This window comes from Eublepharis macularius, chromosome 11, assembly GCF_028583425.1.
Source record: "Eublepharis macularius isolate TG4126 chromosome 11, MPM_Emac_v1.0, whole genome shotgun sequence".
Lineage (NCBI taxonomy): Eukaryota > Metazoa > Chordata > Lepidosauria > Squamata > Eublepharidae > Eublepharis > Eublepharis macularius.
This window is the reverse complement of record NC_072800.1, coordinates 68770799-68794416: the sequence shown is the minus strand read 5'-3', so window position 1 is coordinate 68794416 and position 23618 is coordinate 68770799. Positions and strand designations below refer to the sequence as shown.

General features: G+C 40.8%; 1 protein-coding gene across 1 annotated transcript in view; it reads left to right on the top strand.

Moving 5' to 3' along the window:
* PIP4K2A (phosphatidylinositol-5-phosphate 4-kinase type 2 alpha) overlaps window positions 1-23618 on the top strand; it is an 80136-nt gene that overhangs the window by 27191 nt on the left and 29327 nt on the right. The window contains exons 2-4 of the mRNA XM_054992075.1: window positions 5674-5771; window positions 8142-8238; window positions 21995-22147. Coding sequence (XP_054848050.1) covers window positions 5674-5771; window positions 8142-8238; window positions 21995-22147 — 348 coding nt within the window. The remainder of the gene's footprint in view (window positions 1-5673; window positions 5772-8141; window positions 8239-21994; window positions 22148-23618) is intronic.

The following is a 23618-nucleotide window of genomic DNA, read 5'->3' as shown; positions in this document are numbered from 1 at the left end:
CTGGATAGAATTAGAAGTTAAATTCTCTAGACCGGAGGAAACTGGATTTGTGGACTTTATTGATCCACCTTTCCACATGTGTGGTGTTTTTTTAAAAAATCTGGGCTTTTCAATTTAGCCTCTGTCTTTGATCTTCTCTGAATAGGATCTAAAGAGTTGAAGTCAAACTACTGGACACAACTGTGGAATGGTTTAATATTAAATAAAATCATTAGTATAAGGAAATGTCAGAAAATGTATTCATTTATTCAGACAGAACTTGACCAGGTTAAGTATAGTGTGGCTAAGTTGCTAGTCCCATAGTAGCCACATATACTGCCCAAAATGATTTTCATGGGGCCCAGTTTAATCTGTGAACCAGCAGATGCAACAGATTGCTCTATTAATATATTGGTGTAGAAGCTCTGAAGTATACTGTTCATGCCACAGTGTTCTGCTATAGCATTTGAACATATGAAACTGTACACAGGGTCAAATAACTGGTCCATCTATTCCAATACTGTGAGCTCTAACTGGAAGCAGTTTTCTTGGTAGAAATCTTTCTAAAGCCCACTATTCAAGTTTTTTTTTCTAGTTTAAGATACCTGAAATTGACTCTAGAACTCTCTGCCTGCAAACCATTTATGTTTGAGTATTTTTTAGCATTTAATATCATGATCCAAGCGGAAATTGTGAGTATTTTATCTGTTAGTGAAAGAATTTTGCCAACTTGTAGCAACATGGTACAGCTTAATCATTTTATTTTCCGGGAAACTACGTCTCTGATCACCAGATGAGACAAAAAGCTTCATTCTGCCCTGTTACAGAGAAAAGGTTCAGTAGTAGTTGTCTCCTCCCAGACCTTAAAGCTTAAAAACAATCGATTCTTTTTCAGTTTCTGTTGACTGTCTGTTTAATTAAAGATGGAGCGACCATACAGCATTTTTGTACAAAGGCTTCTCAGAGCTTGCTTTGCTGTGCCTGTCTCCATTGTGTTTAGTTCCAAGCTATCTATCTAGTCAAGCAACAGTGGTATTATACCTTCTGTAAAATCTGTAATCTAGTGTTTTTTTCTAGAAGACATGTGGGTTGCAATCATGGCATAAATGCCACTTCAGCAATTAGCAAGAAATGTTGGAGGTATGTTAGCACAAATACATGAAAAATAAGATCATCCAGAAATGGAAAATAGCTTTCACTCTAGGTGAAGAAGCTTAAGTACTTGCAACAAAAATCTAGTGCTTATTTCAAACCTGGTCAAAGATTAAAACCATTTGAAGTACTAGAGGAGCCATAAAAATACTTTTATAGCTAAGATGTATCATAGTCTGTTTAAAACTATTAAAATTATAAAACAGATTGTGAGGTTCTCCCCTGCTCTGGCCCTACCTTAGCCGGTTCAGCTGTAGTGTCGTCAACTCAGTGAGTCCTGGCTGAGTGACCCGGGTCTCAGGCAAAGAGCGTGGGCTGGGCTGGTGTCGCCCAGGAGTCCCTCACTGCTCTCTTGGATAGACTCTATTCTTTCTCTGTGTTCTCAAAATTCCTTCTTCTCCACCCTGGCTTGTGGACTTCCCTTTTATCCCTTCACCATTCCCAGTCTCCACCTCCTAGTCCCACCCCCAACAACCTAGCTGGTGCCCCGGCTGCCGCTCTGCTGCCATGCTGGTTATTTCCAACCCCCTCTAACCTACCTGCTGGTTTGCTGTGCTGCCCCTCTTCCTCCATCTGCCTCTGTGCTGGGGTGTGGTCCGGCTCCACCTTCGCTGCTGTTGATTTGCTGTTTGCGGTGGTGCTGGCCAGTTGTCCCTTCCCCTTGCACCATCTCCCTCTTGCTGGGCTGTTGAGCTTCCCATGGGCCAAGGCAAGGGGCTGCCCTGGAGCCATGGCGGGAAGATGGTGGTAGCTAGGACCCAGGGGCCACTGCCCACCCTGCCTCCTGCTGCCAAGGCCTTGCATGAGCTTCCTGCGCCTGTAGCTTCCTTGGCATTCCTGGCCCTTGTTAGTGCCTCCATTGCCTGCCTCATTGTGGTGAGTGCTAAGGGTGGTAGGGCAAAGGAGGGGGGCTATGAGCCTTATCTTTGGGGTGTACGGCCCTAGGAGGGTTCCCAGGCACTGGACACAGATATAAAATGATTTTTCTATTACTGTGAAATTTAGCAGGAGGATGTCTTGGGAAAGGTGCTCAAGCTTTCTTTAATTTAGGAAAACCTGGTTGAGAGAGGCTCAATTATAATAGTTTAAAATCGGAAAAGGAAAGAATTTCCCCCAGAGATGTCTCTAGCCTTTGGTGTCAAGATATGTTTTCTTGTACTTTGTGCAAATCTGGTTGTACAGTTCTGTTATAGCAAGCTCTTCAGTGTCCCTGTTACATATATATATCTAATGGTAGTGAGCCTGATCTTGTCAGATCTCAGAAGCTAAGCAGGGTTGGGTTTGGTTAGTAATTGGATTGGAGACCTCCAGTGAAGACCAGGGTTGCAGAGGCAGGCAATGGCAAACCACCTCTGTTAGTATCTTACCATGAAAACCCCACCAGGGTTCACCATAAGTCAACTCTGACTTGAGGGCACTCACCACCACCACCACCACAGTTAAATCTACTGTAATCACTAGCTGCTACCTAGTTCTTCTGGGTTTTCCCAAATACTGCTCTTCATCCCAACCCTCTTGCACCTTGCTATTTTTTTAATTTAAAAATAATTTTAATTCATAAGAGTAAGCAGGAGCTGACACCTTCTGCTAGCCCTTTCAGATAGTGCTGACTGCTTCCCTTTTATTTTGAAACTTGATAAAATTAAATTTAAAGGTTAATTATACTCATGCATATGTTGCACTATTTTCCATTCTTTTCCACTTCTTTGTATATGCGTCATTAGTTAGAGTAGGTTTTTGTGATGAGAAAGTGAAGTTCAACTTTAGAAAAGATTTACCTGTACTGTCAATGGAAGATTACAATGGAAGACCATTGAAGTCAGTGGGCTTAGAAGGTTGTAACTTTGCTTAGGATGGTGCTGATAGCTTATGGAATATCTTGAGCATAGTGGCATGTTTAGTTGTGACTGCAAGGTGTAGTCTGCATTCAAGATGTGTTTACATTACTAACGATGGTGCCCAAGAGGTAAAATGAATGTATCAAGTGCTTGTAATTTAGAAAGCCAAGTCTGTGGGTCAAAGAAGGTTGGACTTCTGACAATCTCTCAAAAGGACAGGTATAATACTTGCTTAAGAATGTCAGTTATTGCACAGTAGGTGAAAGGTAGATATGCTGAATGTTAATAGGAGAAGGCAAGAGTTGCAGGGAAAACTGTCTATTGCTGTGTTAACTGTGGAATCTACTATGAATTTGATGCAACTCTTTCAGCTAAAAAATGGTTTGTAAAAATAGTTTGAGAAGGGATTTGCTCAGTATATTTTTTGACATATTTCGATTTCTATGCAAGATGAAGAGTTCTCAGATGTAAAAGAGAAATCAAATATGGAAATTGTGGGATGAAAGAGAAAATGACTGCCTTAATTATTAAAAAATTGTACTGCTGCATGAAGTATAACTGAATGTATTTTCTTTTTTAAAATGATCAAAAATCAGGGAAGCGCTAACATTGTCTTACAGATCTACTCATGCACAACATAGCATAGAAATTGTTTTAAGTTGCATGCCGTGGGGGCATGCTGGAGCTCCAACTGTTCCCACCATAGCCTTGGTCTTTAATCTTTGCAGATGACAGTCAACACTGGAGGCAGTATCAGTGCCATATAAATTCTTACTAAGAATTAGTTGTATGTTGAAATTAATAGCCTGGAATGCCCATTAGAAGGATGAATGTAACAGCAATCCCAATTCTGAAACAAATCTTATTGTCATTCTTGTATTCCTTTAAGTGACAGGGAGTGTAATGCAATGGAGTTGTATCTTCAGGGTGGGCGGGAAGAGGATTTGGAATAATGAGGAGGACATCCGGGAGAGTGGAGGCAAGTGGAATGATGGGGCATAGCAGCCAGCCAGGCAGGGACTGGACGAAATGACACAGTATTTAGGTTTTAGTTTATTTCTGCTGGTGTATGTTACATTGAATGTGCCTTTTTGAAAATTTGTATGTGCAAATTAAAAAACATTCCTTAGGTCTTTTTTTAAAAGATGAAGTCAGGTTGGTGTTCATGTTGCTGTATAAATAAAATCCTCCTAGTTCTTAACAAATTAGAGCTTAAGTCTTAATCTTCAAAAACTTGAAGTGCTGTAGTGACTGTAAAAGCTGCAAATGGAACTCTGCAACTCTTAAAGTACAACAACCGTGTCAGGATTTGGGCTCTATATATACTTGCTACTCTGTACTCCTTTAGCTCGCCAACTCCATCCCTACTTCCATTCCTCATTTGGCTGTCTACTTCCTTCCTGTTAATACTGATTTTTTTATTAAAACATTGATATCCCACCTATAACTATAAGCAGAATTAATATTCTGCTTATAGTTATTAACAAAATAAAAACACTAGTAATGGCGGGAGCAATAAAACCAATTATCAGCCTCTCCTGGCTTTAGGCCTTGTTTGAAATTTGGTTGCAATAAATCTCTACACTACTTTTACTCTAGTCTTACTTTTCTGGTGTGTGCCATGCCTTGCCCTGCCCACTTTGTTAGCCGTTTTCCTTCTAGCATGTCAGTCTCCTCCCTGTCCTCTTAGGATAGCATAATGCCCTCTAGGCATTGAGTACTGCCTTCTCTTTCATAAGCATTTCTTGCCTCAGTTCCTCTGTCCTTTTGCTCATTCCATTGCTTATTCTGTACCCTTCATTCACCCTGTCCTATTTCTGGGATCTTGCCCACATAGCCATTCCTGTCCCAAGAGCTAGTATGAGGCTATAATCCAAGCCAAACTGTCCACTATTCCTTCTCTTTCCAGCCACATTCCCTGAGCTAGTCCCATGATCCTTCTTCCAGTTGAAATGTGTATGAAAGTTCTCTACCTTCACACTAGCTCACCAATCTCTCAAGAATCTTGGCTGCTAGAAGTGCAGAATAATGTGCAGTTTTAACTCAGAATCATGCTACCCGCACACTTATTTGGTAGTAATTACCACTGAAATAAAGCTTTCATCCACCCAGATCAATAGATAGGCTAAAGACGGGGGTATTGGTTTTCAATTATTTTCTATTTAATATTTTTTGCTGCTGCTTTCTTAAACAGAGGCAACCTTAAGAAATGTGTTTAGACTACATTAATCCCAGAGATGACAGGCATATGAATATTCATAGCTGTTCTTAGTAAAGGTTTTAGATAAAGTGGCAGTGAAGTCAAAAGATGATGTACATGTCCCAGAGTGCAAGTAGCCTTCATGCTGGCATTATATAATTTGCTCATACCAAAAAGGTCATGAAAAGAACAGGATGAAGGACAAGTAAAGCTAGGTAATGCAGCCAGTACAGTTTATGTGCTGTTGGCATTGCCTGGCCATGATCCTTGGTACCTTTGTGCTGAAGAGTCTTGCTCAGTTTATTGAGAGCTGGAACTGTGTGATGGCTTAGAGTGCAAGCCAGGAAGATTCCAGTTCAAATATTTCCACGGGCTTTTTCAAAAATGAATGAAATATTATTTTCAAGTCCATAGTCCCAACAAAAATTTGATTTGGTTTGTCAAGAGGTACCTGTTTCAGCTCGGAGATCAAATTATTCTAAACAGTTGTGTTTTTTTCTGTAGATCAATGAGTTGAGTCATGTTCAAATCCCTGTTATGTTGATGCCGGATGACTTCAAAGCATATTCAAAGATCAAAGTGGACAATCACCTTTTCAATAAGTAAGTGAAGTGAAGTAATACTTTAAATCTTCGCTAGAGTTATAAATTCTAGCTTCGTCTGTGTGCGGAAGAAAAGTTTTGCTGATAACCTTGAATTCTTTGATTCATAATCTATTATGTGTTAAAAATGGGTAAATATGGACAACTGGGTAGAAAGTTTCCTTTTTGTCCTATGGATTGCTCTTGTCTATGAGGCTGTAGTATAAAAATGTTTGAACACAGATTCTTATTTGCCATTTTTGAAATGCAGATGTTCATTGCTCATTAATTAAGATTTCTATATTCAAAGTCTCAGAGCAAGGTAGCAATAAGTTAAAAGCATGCATACATTATCCAGTTCAAAGCTAGCTTAATGCAGTAAATAAATAAAACAAACATCCCATCATAATCATACAGACTTAACCTGTTTGCTAAAATCCGGCACAAATGAGATTTTCCAGTCTTTCTGAAACTACCTTTTTATGTGCATGAAGAACCAGGAAAAAACGTCTCCTCATAGTGGCAGCAGTTAGAGAGCCAGCTTTTTCAAATGACTCTGCAGATTGATTTGGCAAAGGTGATGCAGTTAGGGACACCTCTTGTTGATCTTGAGTTATGAGTCAGAGGGCAGGTTTGTTCAGGTGTATTAAACCCATCTGTTGAGCATTTCATAGGTCAAAACCAGCACTGCTTCTGGAAGCAGATAAGACCCCTGGCACACTTGTGTAATGTGCGCCTGATGATGCGTTGTAATCAGAAGATGAAATCGCACCGGGTCAGTCTTCTGTCAGGGCAACCCCCCACAAGGAATGCATTGTATTACATTAGTGTCAAGACTACTATGGCAAGAATAGCTTGTTGCTAGATCTGAATCCTGCATATTGAGTTATCTTCTGAGCTGATTGTGGGAAAACTGATGTGGAGTTGTCCAGTCCCTTGTTAACATTCAAGTAGTTTGCCTGAATCCAGTCCCTGGCTATGGCCAGGTACTAGTAAGGAATTGGCAAAAAAGGCTAATTCAATCCTGGGTTGTATCAAAGGGGCCATAGCATCGAAATCACAGGAGGTCATAGCCCCTCTCTACACTGCCTTGGTCAGGCCACACCTGGAGTACTGTGTGCAGTTCTGGAGGCCTCACTTCAAAAAGGATGTGGACAAAATCGAGAGGGTGCAGAGGAGAGCGACGAGGATGATCAGGGGTCTGGAGACTGAGCCCTACGAGGAAAGGCTGAGGGCCTTGGGAATGTTTAGTTTGGAGAAGAGGAGGTTGAGGGGGGACATGATTGCTTTCTTTAAATATTTGAAAGGCTGTCATTTGGAGGAGGGCGGGGAGCTGTTCCAGTTGGCAGCAGAGGGTAGGACGCGAAGCAATGGGCTAAAACTACATGCACAAAGGTACCGGCTGGATATTAGGAAAAACTTTTTCACCGTCAGAGTAGTTCAAAAGTGGAATCAGCTGCCTAGGGAGGTGGTGAGCTCCCCCTCACTGGCAGTTTTCAAGAAGAGGCTGGATGAATACTTGTCAGAGATGCTTTAGGCTGATCCTGCACTGGGCGGGGGGGGGGTGGACTAGATGGTCTGTATGGCCCCTTCCAACTCTATGATTCTATGATTCTAAGCCCGGCACTTGCAGGATCATGGTCTAATGAAAAGGGCAGATAAAGCTAGAAAGAACAGCTTTATTGCCAGCATAACATTTCAGATGACTACATGAACTCATCCAGTGACTGTGCATAATCCTTGAACAGGGTTAGGGTGGAAGTTTTGTGGGATGTAACAAGAAAAGTTCCAGGAAGAAACTGAGCAATCCTCCATCGGTGGCATTTTGGGATCTCTCTATCAAACAAATAAATTCAGAGCCATTCATACAACCTTGCAGATGTCCAGCGGTGCATCACCGTATTTTTATGATCAGTACTGGAAACTGCCAAAAGAGTTCATGAACCTAAATTATATTATAGCTGTTAGCAATCTTTGCCCAGCTTCAGGTAGAACTAAGTCCACAGTTATGCCTTTGGATAATCTGTGAATTCATACAAGCTCAACTGAAGAAGTTCCAGTGCATTGTGATCCATATTTTCTAGTTAAATGTTTGTACTAGTCTGCATCCCAGATGATATGGTCTTTATTTATGGTTGAGGGTTTGATGTCTAGGAGATTATTACCACACAATATTTCATCTATTTTTGAGCTGGGAATGCAAAAGTTTGTTAACATGCTATTTAGTTCTTTTTTGGCATACTTACATTCCGAATAAAAATATTTAACTATATCGCTATGTTTGGGAGAATGGTTGCCCTGGCAAGAAACCCTGCTACTGCAGGTTAACTTCTATAAAAGTTACAATTATCCCAGCTTTGTTTGTTTTACTTAATCAAATCTCTGTTTCAGAGAGAACATGCCAAGCCATTTCAAATTCAAAGAATACTGTCCAATGGTATTTCGCAATCTGCGAGAGAGATTTGGCATTGATGATCAGGACTTTCAGGTAAGCTTTCCATATTGGTAAACATCTATTTGATATCTTGCAGCTCTCCAGATGGTAAGCAGGAAAAAATGTGTAGATCAAAGCATAGATTTGGATCCTTATTTGATTACAATTTAAACAACTTGAGAAAGAATATGTGCTCTTTCCATTATATGGTTAGGAATTGGTCACTAAATTCTTGATTGGTGCCCTGAGCAAATCTGTTATGCCCTGAGCAAATCTGTAACCACTGCATTGCCTGTTCCACCATTGGAACTCTTTCTCACTTTCCTCCTCTGTTTTGGCTAGTGGGACTCTAATTTTGCCCTTTAGTAGGAAGGGGAGGTCTCTTGAGAGAGAGGCAATTATTTTCAGGTGAAATTAATGGAGAGTCAATGATTTCCTCATAACCTATAACTCTTTGGCTAAGTACAGGCATTGGAGTATTTGTGAAAAGAGGTGAGGCGACAGTTCAGGAGGCGCTTGTGTGGCTCCCTAATGTACTGCCTTCCATGACTCAGCAAAGAGGGAGATATCTGAAAAAGAGCTACTGTACCATGTGTGCGCTATAGAAAGATGTTAGTTGGCCTGAAAATGCAAAGGGGAGCTCAGTATGGTGTGGAAGAGCAAGGGAGGTAGTGGAGTTGTCCAGTCCCTTGTGCTACAACAGTTGTCCAAGAGAAGTCCTGGATTTCTTGAGAGACTTCTCCAGGGGGGCTGACAATCATTTGTGTAAGGATGAGCAGCACACAGACCAAGGAGGGGAGACTGGCAAGATGGAATAGAGCTGTGCCCACCCATTTGAAGGAAGGAACTAGATGCTACTAAACCACCTCTTCTCCCTAGTCTGAGACCTTTGGGTGATATTCCAAGCCCCTGCTAGATTACGGTCCATATACTGGCACCTCCCATGAGGGAGGGGAAGCCAGGTTAGGTGGCTTGTGTTGCAGTACTTTAGTGCCTATCATTGGTAGGCATCAGAAATCATTATTTTTAAATCCAGAAGCTTTTAACTACTTATAATAAACAAACACATTCTTGAATAAATAAGTTCCTTCTTTTATTCATCCCTATACCCATTGTCCTGCCATGCTCTTAGTCATATCAGCAAATGGGTTCCCCTGGAAGGTCACTTAAGCATGCGAAGCATTAATGTGGTCTTGAAAAATGCACCATGCAGACTCCTGGGTGAATAGGTCAGATGGGTGCAGCTGAGAGCACTTTGAGGAGGGGTGCGGTACCACCTACTACTGGTATTTCTTGGGCCAAAAATGTTTATATTCTAAAAAGAATCTTTCGTCCTTGAAATGAGGCATGGTGCATTCTCATCATTTGGAGTACTGTATGCAGTTCTGGTTACCGTATCTCAAAAAGCATATTGCAGAGCTGGAAAAAGTACAGAAGAGGGTAGCCAAGATGATGAAGGGGTTGGAGCACCTTTCCTATGAGGAAAGGCTGAGCAGTCTGGGACTTTTCAGTCTAGAAAAAAGATAACTAAGTGGAGACATGGTATAGCTTTATGAAATTATTGTGTGAGGTAGAGAAAGCAGAGGGGGCACCCAATGAAGTTGTTGAGAAATTGTTTCAGGACAGATAAAAAGAAATACTGCGATGCTTGGTGAGTGATTAAATTGTGGAATTCACTGCTAGGGGCTGTAGTGATGTCCAGGATCATAGATGGCTTTTCACAACTTTTTTCATCTCTTTTTATAGCCAGGGCAACTAGTTGGCTGCTATGCGAAACATGAGCCACTAGTCTAATCCAGCAGGCTCTACTTATGTCTTATGAAATGGAAATGTTGCAAATTAAAAAGCCTGTTTTTGAGGGGGGGGGGAAATGTGATGTGCCTCAGTGTTTTAGGTGGGCCTTGATAGAACCTTAGTTAAACTACTGAAAAGCTGTTGTGGAAATTTTGACAACAGTATAGTTTTATTACTGACTGCAAAAACTGTAAATGTCTATGGTCTGAAATGAGTTAGTTACATGCATCACACTAGAATAAGTTATTTTAGGACACCCTGGCTGGTTTTTGAAATCCATATAGGTAACATATGCTTATATTTGCTGAAGGAAGAACATCAAGAAATGTTCTCTCTCTCTTCCACGTAACATTATTTTCCATTTTAATTTTTGCCTCCGCCATACTCACTGCAGCTTCTTTCCACTCCACCATATAACATATCCTGCTTGTGCACGTACCTACAGTAATAAACCTGCTGTCACATAAAGTTATGTGCAACTGAACCAGAGGGCTAAGCTGGAAGAACAGTGATGCTTTATAGATGCAATGGGTAGTATTTAAAGGGTGTATTTGCTGCTTAGAAGAAAGGTTCCTTCCACAAACTGTCACGCTCTGGGCTTCTCTTGTCTGGGAGATTTCTGTAACCCTTGCAAATTGGCTCAAAGTTTTTGCTCACAAATCTTGCCAATACACTCTGCTTCTGGGCTCAGAGCAGCCTTCTGGGAGGTGGACGGGGGCTGATAAGTCCAAAGACCCCCTATTGCATAAAATACGAGGTGCAGTCTTTAGAGAGCCAGTGTTGTGTAGGGACTAGAGAACAGATCTAGGACCTAGGAAGATGCTGCTCACCAGTGAAAGTTGCTGGGTCACCTTGGCCAAGTTCGTCTTTCTCTGAGCTGAAAGTACATCACAGGCTGGTTATGAGGGAAAAGGGAGGAGAGGGGAGTTGAATATGTTGCCCTGAGCTCCTTGGAAAAAAGGCAGGATAAAAATGTAGTATCTAGGTACAATTGTATTAGTGGGTACCCCCGCCCCCCCTAGAAAGCTCTGACGCTATTTTTCAGAGGGCATAACAGAGTTGTCGAGGGGGGAAAGGAAATGGACAGTTTCCCTCTTCCACTTACATGCATAAGAGTGCCTTCCGCTTATGTGATGGGATCATTGAAATTAGTACAAGCTTTTGGGGTTTTTTACATTGGTTGAAAGCAGGCTAAGTTCTAAATGGATAATAAATTATGTATTTTCTTCTTGGTTCAATTTGTTTGGTAATGGGCAAAGAAGTCTAAGATTCATTGATAAGACATTGAAAAATCTTTTAGTAATATCTCCATGGAGAGTTGAAGATGGGAATAACATGTGCTTATTTAAGATTTTCACTGTGAGATTTTTCAGCATGCTTTGATGCAATTGGATTTTCTCTGCACTGGTTATTTTATTTTATTTTGTCAGTGTATTCTATCTAAAAATAGAAAGTCTCTTGCAGTGCTTTCTAAAGATGTTCAGTCTCAAGCTACACATAGTGTTAATCACGTGTAATTTTCCCCCTCAACATTTGCTATTTTTATTTAAAGCAGCTGCTAAGGCAGAAGTCCCCATTAGGAGACTGGAGAAGGGGCATCTCTAACTTTTTTTCCCTCTGCTGGTTCTCCACCTTCAGTACACCCCTGACAGCTGCTTTTGGCCCTGGGTGTGTATGGGGTGGGGGACAGGGAAATACCTGCATCTTTTCACCAGCAGGGCTGTATACTCAATCAAGGCTGGAGCGATTTTGAGGTACGATGCCCCATTGAGGACTGCAGTTTTGGTGACTGAATGATAAAAAGGAAAGGAAGGTGGCAGTTCATGTAGTTAACGTCGTCACATGTATTTGAACCTTATTCTTTGGGGCTACCCATGAAAGAAATAATTGAAGAGCTTGGAGGGTGTATAAAGTGTTGTTAAAATATTACCATTAAAAAGAAGAGTAGATGAGCACGGATGAACAAACAATCCGAGTTCAAATATGTACTGAAGTGGGAGAGTATAAAGGCGAGTCTATGTTTTTGGTTTTTGAAATATTTATATACTGCCTTCTACCTGAAAAGGTTCATAACAGTGTAATAAATTAATCTACACCCTCCCAAACCCATACGCCAATCTAATCTAAAACAAAAATCAATTAAAAGGCTAAAAAAAAATCCTAAACAGTAGCAGTAATAATAAAAAACACAAATGGCAAACCAGGTAAAAAACTTAGCGTGCCAAAACTCAGGAAGACAGAAGGCTGAAAACAAAATTAATCTACCAGACAATGAAAACTAGCTGTAATTAAACAAAAATGATGACCTGGTTGGACCTTTTCAGCACCATGGTACCAGTAGTGGCAAAGCCAGGTCTTCCACAAAGTGTACATTTGACAGGGCATTGTAGCTAGTCACGCTGCTTTGGCAAATGTTCCTGTATGATTCATGTTAGCAAACATATTTTTGCCATATTCACATTCTTCCTGCTATAACCTTTGGACCTCTTCTCCGTCTTCAAAAAGGTGGCCCTCCAGAATGGGCTCTGATGTGGCATTACAACTAAAAGGGGAGATTTGGAGACAGAAACACACCTTGGAAACAAAGAATGTAGCTAGCTATAGAAAAATTCCAAAACTGATAGTTAAATGCCTTTTTATTTGGACCATCCAGAATAGCTCAAAGTGATAAGTGCAAGCTTTTGCGTTCTCCAGAACTGCTCTCTAGATTGGATGTTAAACACTACCCCCCCACACACACACAAAAGAGGGGTAGATGTTTCAAATAACCATGACAAAATCCAAAGCAGTAAGAGTCCATTTTTATAAGAGGCTCTTTTAAAGCATGTATTCAATAATGAAATGTAACATGGAAGAGTGTGTAGGTAGGATGTACATAGCTTTGCTCCTGTCAGTGGAATGTGCCTATCCTCCATGGAGCTTGACAATGGGCGCTGCATATACCAGTGAAAAATGGCTGTACCTCTCCTCTGCTGAATATGATACTTTCTGATATTCTCATTTCTGATGCTATCTTCAGAAGGACTTTATTGATGAAAAAGCTTTTTCACTGTTTCCAGAAATGCGTTTCAATATTTGACTTATTTGAAAGTTTCAGGCCACAAGGGAACTAATTTTTGCTACTTCTGCTTCATCCCACCTATATAAATTATCCTAGCTACTGCTTCCTTTTGTTTCACATTCAAACTGAGTGTTCTGGTAGGCTTTGCTATTTGACAGCCTTTTGCATTTGGCTTTAAGTAAGCTTAGAGAGGAAGTGCATGGCTATACTTCAGTTGAAAGACAAGGATGTGAATAAACATACATGCTGATTGGCTCTCAGTAAAGCTTAACCTAATTTTTCCTTGCTGATCAACTCTCTGCCCAGTACATCTGTAAAACACATAGGAGAGAACAGTCTGTGTTTAAACAGATCACAGTGAGTGCTCTTTCATGTTGGCTAACTCTTCAAGTTATGTATGTCTGCATATGCACTCTTTTTATAATAACCCTTTAATTTTAAATACTGGAACATGTGGCTCAGGAAAAACAACCATAATTACTTTTTAGCTACACAATTATCTTTAGTTGAGCAGTGAAGGGATAATATGGATGCATTGCATATTTCCCAGTTTGTTACAAAAAATAGCTGAGAGAGACGCCTTGGTAGGCAGTGATGTAGATATGCTCCTCCTAGGGAGTTTCCACATTGCTAAACATGCCACGTTAACTAGTTAACACTTTGTTTCAGAAAGTCCTTGGCTTTATGCTAGTTTCAGTTTTTCTGCTGCCATTGCCTGTTGTATCGGCTTACTGAATGTCCTGTTGTCCATTATTGTATTTTGCTCAGTGAATCCTTTAGCCATTGATTATATTGTATTTCACTTACACTGTGTAATCAGCCTTGGGTCTCAGTGAGAAAGGTGTATACATAAATAAATTAATGAGCTCATCAGTATAATTAAAACAAATGTATTCTTCAAATGTCTTGTTTTTAGTGTGTATAGTAGATGTCCTTGATAAGTGGTTCCAGAGGCTAGATACAATGTTCTAGATACTTCTGGAATAAGTTTGCAAGTAATGTTGTTGTGCTCTAAGCTGAAAGCCATGAAATGTTTGCTGCCCTAGAGTTCCAAAAACAGATTTTTGTACTTAGTGGAGGAGCTGATTGCTCATACACTAAGAACCACCTGCTCCAAAGTGGCGACAAAAGAAAAGCAAGTACAACCATCCCCCACATGCCCCTGTAACAAACCACAACCAACCAAAAGTCCCACAACCACACACTGTGAACAGTCCTGACAAGAAAAGCTCAAGGGAGGTCTGGGTGAGAAGCAGGCCATACGCCAAGTGCAGAGAGGTAGGGCTAGCGCTCCCCGATAAGTGATGGTGGTGGACCTGAGAGGGAACCTTGCCTCTCAGGTCTGTCGTGCCCCCCCCTCCACCCATGCAAGCCAGCCTGCCCTGATTGGCTGGCCTGGGATTTGGACTGGGACGGCACAGGACAACCCATGGAGGCTGCAGGGAGCCTTGCTGCCCCTGGGAACATGGTGGCTGCCATGCTTCTTGCCCTCTTCACCGACCGCAACCGGCTCCCCCAGGTAAGTCTGGGGGCCAGTGTTTGTCATATGAATTCGTATAGTGATTTAAACTTTCTGTCTAATAGTTCAAATCCTACAAATAGTTGTCTTTTGATCCCTATAAAAGAAAACAGAGAAGAGCATAAGGCTCCAGTTACCATGAATACTTTAGGCCCAAAGGTGATGCCCAAACCCTAAGCACTCTCACTTGAAAATACAAACACTGTGATCCAAGTATTCCTTTCATTCAAATAAATGTGTATAGGGTTCAGTCTAAATGATTTTTAGCGGTGATACAGAGCATTAATTATTGAAAAGTTTACATTAACTGAAAAGGCTAAATAGCCTTGATTTGGATTGTTTTGTTAATGCGCTTCGCTCCCCTGAGAGAGAGACAATCGATAGCTGTCAGGCCACTGTCATAAAAGTAGGACAGTCATTAGTGAATGACTTTGACCTTTATCAGGAAAATGACCTCCTGGGTTTTAAGCGGTCTGCTTCCAAAGAAATAGTGAAACATCTCTCCTTTTGACATAAGTTTCTTTGCAAAGCATGGTTGTCTGGGCGTAATTTAGGAGCTGGTAGATGTGGTTGTGGTGGCCTGTTCTCTTCATTTCATTGAGAGCCATCTTACTATTGTTTTAAAGATCATTTTCTGTTCAAGCATTCAGTTCCCACTTGTAGCATTATTGTGGTCTCTGGTAAGCAAATTTCAAAATATTTTGTTCATGGGAGGAGGAAGCTCAAAAGGCCACATTCTCCACATATTTTGCAAGGGAAGTGGGATAAAGCTGCTATTACTTCTGCATTTTAATTCTGCTGCTATGAAAGCAAACATCCCCCCGCCCCCGTCTGCTTATCATTTGGTGTTACTTTTTCATGTTCAGAATTTTCAAAGCTTGTAGTTCAACTTTATTATATCCTCTGAAGAAATAATCAAGTACTTCAGAACAGAGCTGTGCCCTGTTGGGTATCAAGTTGCCTAAGATCATCATCAGATATATTTACTAATAAAAGGCAGTGTGTTAATTCTGCAATTATGTTGACAGAATCCCTTGCATTGCCCTCCATATCCCACCTTCCTGCCAAGAGAGTGGCTCATCTATATCTTACTAATTCTTTGTCACAGATACAAAAATCAAGGGGGCATCTGAGGGCATCCTATGCGGTCTCCAAATTTGGTTTTAAGCACCTATTGCTTTCTAGTGGCCTGTATTACATAGTGGTTTTAATAGACAGCATTCTTTAGAAATAAAGTATCTGAGGCCAAAATAAGAAAAGTTACATTTTTATCATGCCTTTCCATTTGAAAAGGCTTCTGAGAGAGATACCAGTAACATACTTTATATAACTTTGTCATAACATAAACTAAAACCAGAAATATCTAAGAGAAACCACTGCAGCCTAAACTTCATAGAAACAGAATTCAGCTTATGCAACAAAAAGTTACTTCTAAACGAACAGGTTTTTTACTGATTGCCAAAAGGCAAAGCAGTGATGGGGGGTGGGGGGAGGGGGGAGACAGCCCTCTCACAGGACTGTGTTACATAGTTTAGGCATCACGACTGAGAAGACCCTATCAAATGTTCTTGCCTCTTGTACTTCAGCTAGTGGCAGGACCCAGATACAGCAGGGCCGAATCATAAAGAAGTAGGTGGTCCTGGAGTTATCCTGAGCCCAGACCATGTTGGGCTTTAAAGGTCAAAGCCAGTGCTGTAAATAAGAAAAAGAACTAGTCGCTAAAGAACTAAGTTTGTTGGAATCTCCCCTTCTTCTGAATAAAGTATTATTTTGAGCAGGAGATATAAGGCTTGTGTGTACAAAGTTATGATTTCTGATTCTGAAAATGTTTTTCCTGTGTGAATTCTAGGCTGACAAATTGTAATGCTTATTTGAATTTTAAAGTTATTGAGAAGTGGCAGCAACCATACATTGTGATTTTTTGAAGGGGGTGGAGACGAGTGGTAGAATTATTCCAAAAGGACATCTGACTGAGGAAGGGGCTGTAGGACCATGACATCCAGCAAGAAGCTACTGCATACTCCAGTAACTCTTAGCTTTGGTCAGTTACACCATTCTGTTGTAAAGAATTGTTCCTGTTGTCTATATTAGTTCTGTTTTGTAAAAACAGATCACTGTATTTTATTTTTTTAAAATAAAAAGAATTCTGTGACCTTTATAAGGAAAAAAAAGCTGTTCTGTAATTTTTTTTGGTCTGAAACATTTTTTGCGATTAGCATAATCAATATGTAAATGAAATATAGTATGTGCCTGAATACATAATCTTGTCTTATGAAACTAGTAATTATAATTTAATGATATTAATATGCCAATGAGAGGTATAAAAGATTGAAGATTAGAATGGGCTAATTAAATTGACCTTTAAATTCTTCTTACCCTCTTGGACTCTGTTGGTAATCTCTGAACGCCCATAGTGCAGATAAACTTCAAAGGGAAATGGTGGTGCTTCTCTTCATTTTCCATCCTGCCGCCCCTTAATTTTTACTGAGGAAAATTTAATGTGGCAGATGTTTAGTCAAAGTACCAGGACAAGAGAAATCTTCTAATACCTCTCTGTGTAGCCAGTAGACAGGGAAATGCCAAGACTTTCTTCTAGCCGTGTGATTCATGATATAAAGGATTGTTTTAGGTTTTATTTCGTACTGGTTCTGAGGGAAGATTTTTTCTCTCTCTTGTCTTATTGCTTCTTGAGTTTGTCTTCCCCTCCCTCTTGCTGTTAGGGTTTTGGAAGACCAGGACCACGAGGGCCAGTTTTCTTATACCTCTCTTCCCTATGACCAGGCCTTCACTCATCTCCCTTTTTATTGCTCTTGGCTCAGTATTGTCCAAAGGTGCTGTCCAGCCATCTGCTCCATTTCCTCTCACCAGCTGCCTTCCACATTTACTTTCTCTTGTTTCCGCCTGCTCAATCAGCACCCCCTGCTGTTGCTGTCCTCCCTGTAGTAGTAGCAGTTAAATTTCATTGGGTGCCTCCAGTGCTCAACAGTCCACTGCATCTAAATGTATCTTAAACATATTTGGAAGCGAAGGACTTCCAGATTCCTATCTGCATTTTTTTGCCACTGCTAGGTATAGTTTTGTACATGCTGTAGGGTCTTTAGTTTGGAATTGTGTATATCTGAGAACAATAACTGGCCTTCTCATTCATGTGATGGGAAAATAAATGTCTTAATGTTAAATGAAGCACTTGCTGTGGATAAAATTAGTAACGGCATGTCACGATCTTAAAGGTACCCGGCATAGTTAGTTGAATGTTAAGCAGATCTTGACCTGGCTAGTACCTAGCTGGGCCGTTGCTTCATAATTCTATTTAAGGTATTGTGTATTGCTTGGGGGGCAAGGTGAGATACTAATCTAACATTTGTAGTATACTGATTTGCTCAGTGTTGCACTGGAAGCTTGGAAGAGGATATTGGTTTACTGAAGAAAACTATAATAAAAATGTGCTTAAGAGTTCTTGTTTTTCAATTAAATGATGAAATCATGACACACACATACTAATCATCTTTATCAAAAGCCACAAATTAAAACCAAGCAGGACTTTTTGGTTTCATCAGGCTATATATAGTAGAGCTAACAAGTGTCTGTATCCCTCTGGTATGGGACATGTGCTCGGTTTGATTGAAGTTGTAAGTGTTAAAGGTCAGATTAAATTTCATGACCTTCAACAAATGCTGTTGCTGACTGCTCTCAGCACATATAGACAATCTCTTTATTGACCTGTGTGAAGACATGGTGACATTTTCAACCAAAGGTTGCTCACAAGGCAACTATTAGATGGATTAGTGAGGGGGGAAAGGGTGGTTGTGTGTTCAGATAAATTGGAAAGTACCTCAAACAGGTCTCGCTGAACATGTTCCATATGTATAAGTAGTTAACAGTATAGTTTTCTTTCCCCCTAAGGTGACCTCCATAAAAGTAGTCAATTTGTGAACCAGAAAGCTGTTTGTTCTCCTGAGATCAAAAAACAGCAAGCACTTAGCTTTCAGAGGGAATGTGGAGTTCAGGCAGCTGTGTTTCATTCTCGGTAATATACAGCAAAAGAAGACAAGAAAAGCTATTATATGCTATCCAGTTCATAAGCTTGATAGGTATTTTAATTTTGAGAATAGAGAGAGAGAAGTATATAAGGTAAGACTAGGACTAATGGAACAGATTTGGCCTCTGCTAACCTTTCTTTTCCTTGGGGTTAGTTCAGGAATTTGAAACCTTCTGGAGTGATGCATCCTCATCATCTATAGGGATGTATTTGTGGGCAGAACCTAGCAAACAGCAGTCCCTCCACAGATGCAACCATGGCCACCTAGAATAGATTTCTAGGACAGCAGTAACATGTTCCTCTGTTCTAATCTTATTTGGAAGCTTGGACACTCAGGGCATTATTTTATATACTAATAGCCAAGTGGCCGTGATCTGTGGATACTTAAATCTGGAGACTGGAGCCATGGACGTACAAGACAGATCTTCCTACACACATGAAAAATGCCCCAGATTTGCAGAAAAATCTGAAATCTAAGAAAAACATACCGGGGAGAGGGGGTTCAAAAAACCTGAATGATAAAAGGAATGTCTGTAGCTTTAATCAGATGCCCTCAGTGGCTGTTGCTAGGCAACCACAGCAGTTTAGCTAGTACTCCTGGCTTGGTTGTTATCAGTAAAAGGCAGGCAGGACTCATTGGGGGCAGGCCCAGAAGCATCCACTGGGTGACTTGATACCACATGACTCATCCAGGCCTGGCTGCTTATTATGTTCAACAGCAGCCCCCTTAAGCCACTGATTCTAGTGGTTATCAGAGTAGGATGCTGTGGAAGCTCATGGGGTGACTTTGATCCAGTCACACACACTCAGCCTAACCTACCTGTCAGGGTAGTTGTGAAGGTAATACAGAGGCAAGGAGAATGATGTAAGCTGCTTTGGTTCTCCATTGGGGAGAAAGGCAGTATATAAATGAAGTACATTAATAAACAGATGAAGGTTGGGGGGGGGCAGATAAAAGGTAAGTTGTTTAGTAGGTTTGAAGGAGAAAAGAATGTAGGGAAAGGTGTGCATATAGAGGTTGCCAGAAGGAGAGAAAGAGAAAATAGTGAAGGGAAAAGTGAAGTACCCCCTGCAAGTCCTTGCAGGTTTCTCACCATGCAACTGGGCTCAGCTTAACTGGCACCAAGCAACTGAGCCATAGGGGAGATGCTCCAGGGGAAAGGGGAGAAAGGTGAAGAGAGGGGGCAGACAAAATTGGGAGAGGAGGAAGCAAGAAAAAAGGATGCAGCTATGGGGGGGCAGGGAAGAGAAAGAGGACATGGTGGGGAATATTCTATTGTATATTCTAATAGCAAAATGTGGCCCCATCTGCAGATACTTAAATTCCAAAAATTGGTGCCATATTGCCACAAAGAGCTGCAAACTTGGGGGACCCCCCATCTCAAAACATTAAAAAATGCATTAGGGGTTTGAATTCCCCCTTTCCAAACCATACCGTTGTCTGCCCTTGCGAGTCTGCCTCTTCCTCTGTTTGCCACAGCTCATGTCTGTGAGAAGCTTCCACCATCTTAATTGCCAAAGTTTTATATAGCTAGTAGTCTAGTCTCACTGAATACTTATGTTTTTAGCTTTTTATTTTTTAACCATTGTAACTCAGACAAATTATTGTATATTTAATGAAGGTAACTGTACCACAGTATGAATAAAAGTTCAATTAAAAAGCTTGGACCTACTCATACATTCCTGGCACCATGAAGTAATGGAACAAACTTCATTTTGAACATGTTCTTTTTCTTTCAGAATGATTCTTTGCCTTGAACAAAGTGCTGTATCTAAAAAATAAAATGCATTATACTTTACTGTTACTTTAATCTTCATCATTCTTAAAATACACTGAGCAGAGACTCTTGCTGAGACCAGCAACATTTAAAAATGCGGAGTATTAAATTGCAAGGCATAAACCTATATTGTATTTATATTTAAAAAGCTGTCTTGTAGAAAGCCAGCATTTTTTAAATCTAAAGCTTTTTTTCTGACTTTGAAAAAAGGATATATTAAATTTCAGCTTGTATTATATGTGATGAGAATGATGGAGAGTAGCCTTCTGTTCATTGTCAATTATGTGATACTAGCACCAGAGCCCATAGTGTGAAACAATACAACGGGCTGTAGCTGCAGGGACCTGGGAGGGCCTCACTGATGTTGTAGCCCTCCTAAGGCTGCACACTGGGCTGCCGTACTGCTCTGCCCCCCGCCAGGCCGCTGCGCCGGGCCATACCACCATGCCAGGCCTTCCCACTGCCTCTGCGGCCCCTCAAAAAACAGACTCTAGAAAACGGCTCCTGTGCTCCACAGCAGGCTGATTTTGGCCCTAAACAGGCTCAATTTGGCCTCAGATGGGCTGAAATTGGTCCACTGCAGAGCACAGGAGCACTCCAGGGCCTGTCACACCACCCCAGCCTGCTCAAGGCCTGCTGTGGGGCCGCCACCATGCCGGGTCTTGCTGCCGCTGTCACAGTGGGGCCCTGCCCCCCTGGCACAGCCTTCCCACTGCTTCCACAGCCCCTCAGAGGCCTGGCACAGGTGGCAAAGAGGTCCAGTGTGGCCTTCCGAAGACCATGCAGCAGCTGTAACTGCATGCTGGGCCACGCCAACAACTCACCTTTTATCCTAGCGCAGGCACCCCCTCAGGGCCCTCCGTGCGCCTGCACCAGGATAAAAAGTGAATCATCACCAGTACAACTCAGCTTTTATGTAGTAGGATAATGGATAAATGGGAAGCTGTCAAAATTCAGAAGTGGTAATCTTTTTATTCCAAGAACACTCATATGGGTATTGAATCTCTCTAGTAAACAGTACATTTTCACATTGGTTTAAAGAGAATTCAAGAAAAAAATCAGTTCTACATTTGTTGCAGGCAGTTCATTTAACTCTCAGGTATATTGGCTAAGCAGAAATAGTGTGGGGGTGTATTCCTCATGCTCTGTCTTTCCCTGCAAAATGTACCCTTTCAGAGATTTGAGGGAGAGTGTATGAAAGGGTGCAAAAGTGCATTTTAACAAAACCGTTCCTGATTTGTGCTCTAATTTCTCACAAACATATATTCACATGTGCATGAACACACAGAGGCAGTGTCTTCCCAATTTCAAGAATGAAGTAGTAGCACTCCAAGTAAGCTATTTACTGGCCTGTTTGCTGCTAATTTGGCATAATTTTTCTGTTTGACAACCAACCACCCTACATATAACAGTGGTGGTTTCACACAGCCAGATTCGATTAATTGCATTATGACATTGTTACTAAGGAAACAGGGCAATTTTCAAACAACTGATCTCTGTGGCCTTTTAGGAAACAGGGGGTGGGGGGATTAAGTTCCTTGGTACTATAAAGCTCTCCAGTTTAATTGTGCTGTTAACTTTTGTTCTGATACCATCGTCCTTTCTAATTTATGCAACAGAATTCTCTGACAAGAAGTTGTCCACTTGCAAATGACTCTCAAGCTCGCAGTGGTGCCCGATTTCACACCTCTTATGACAAAAGATATGTCATCAAGACTATTACAAGTGAAGATGTAGCAGAAATGCATAACATACTGAAGAAATACCACCAGGTAATTAATTGTTTGTTTTCATGGGGTGGGAATGGGGAAAGAAATATATGGACAAATGTTTTAGGAAGAGGAACCTTAAACTGAAAGTTGCTGCCAGTTCTACCATTTTGGTATGTAACATTCAAAAGTTCTTGTCATGGAGTAGCCCTCCATAAAAAAACATATGTAGAACGAAATCATTTAGTATGGCTTTAAAAAAAATTATTATACAAAAAATATATAAAATCATAAAAGGAATAAAAAATGACAAGTATTACCCAAACAACCCAACAAAAGACCCCATATCAATCTGGTTTCTCGTCAGATCGCATAAATCTTTCACCATTTAGTATGGCTTTTATCAAGACTTTGACAGTCTGTATCCCCAGCAGAAATGAAGCTTGTTACTCTGGTGCCTTCCCCTTGTCCTCAGAGTCCACATTTAGCTTGTAAGCTGCTTGAGGCAGGGACTTGCTTTCTGCTAATGTTATTATGTAACATGCCACATGTATAAATGCAAGTATATGAATAATAAAAAGTATGAACTTGCTAGATACAATGCTGATATAAGTGCTGATATTGCCCTGAAGGGATGTTACCAGCTCTGTAGATGATGCAGTGTAAGCGGGTATTGAGAAGTAGGATGACATTGCTGTGTTCCTTCAGCATGTATTGGAGCTAACGACATTTGTACTAGAGTTGCGAAACTCATGAGAGAGTTGAATAGAAATGTATTTATTGGATCTAAAGCTTACGAACCTGTTTTAAATGTTACTGCTTAGCAGGAAGGCCTGTGAAATATAAGTATATGCAGAGTGTGGATACTTGTGAAATATTCTACAAATTCTGTTAACACAAATGTCCACATGATGCGCGTACTGTTTCTGGCTACATATATCTTGCAGGTCCATTTAAACTGCTCTTCTCTTTCACAGCAAGTTGTTTTAAAAATCCTGGCACATCTCTTGCCAACATATACTGAGTGAAAGGTAGCAGGAACGTAGTTTTAAATGATTTTCAGAGATAACAGATACCTCTTGCGTCTTTAATGTTGCACCCAGCAAGTTTCCATGGCCATGAACAGTATAGGGCAAAAGCAAGATAAACCTGTCTACAACTTAGGCTAGAGACTGATTTTTTCCCAAAAGGATCATCGTCTGCCCTTGAGTTGATGTTCTCCTTGCCAAATTAAATCAAGCCTTCCTCATCTACTGAAGATGTGAAACTGGAGTGTCAGTATTCCTATCTTATGCCTAAAATGTGCTCATAGCTTATAGGGTGTATTCTAGTCTTATTTTCAGAGGAGTCGCTCTCAGTTTTAATTTAGTGAGTTGTCTGTCCAGCTCAGCAGTGAGGAAAGTGAAGAGATATTGTCTGACAGGTTTCCTCAGATATTTTTGAAACATTAGATGTAAGCCTTGGTCACGTTTTGCTTTCTCTCATATTTCCATTTATCTTGATAAAACTGCTTCTTTTTAAAAACAGAGTTTGT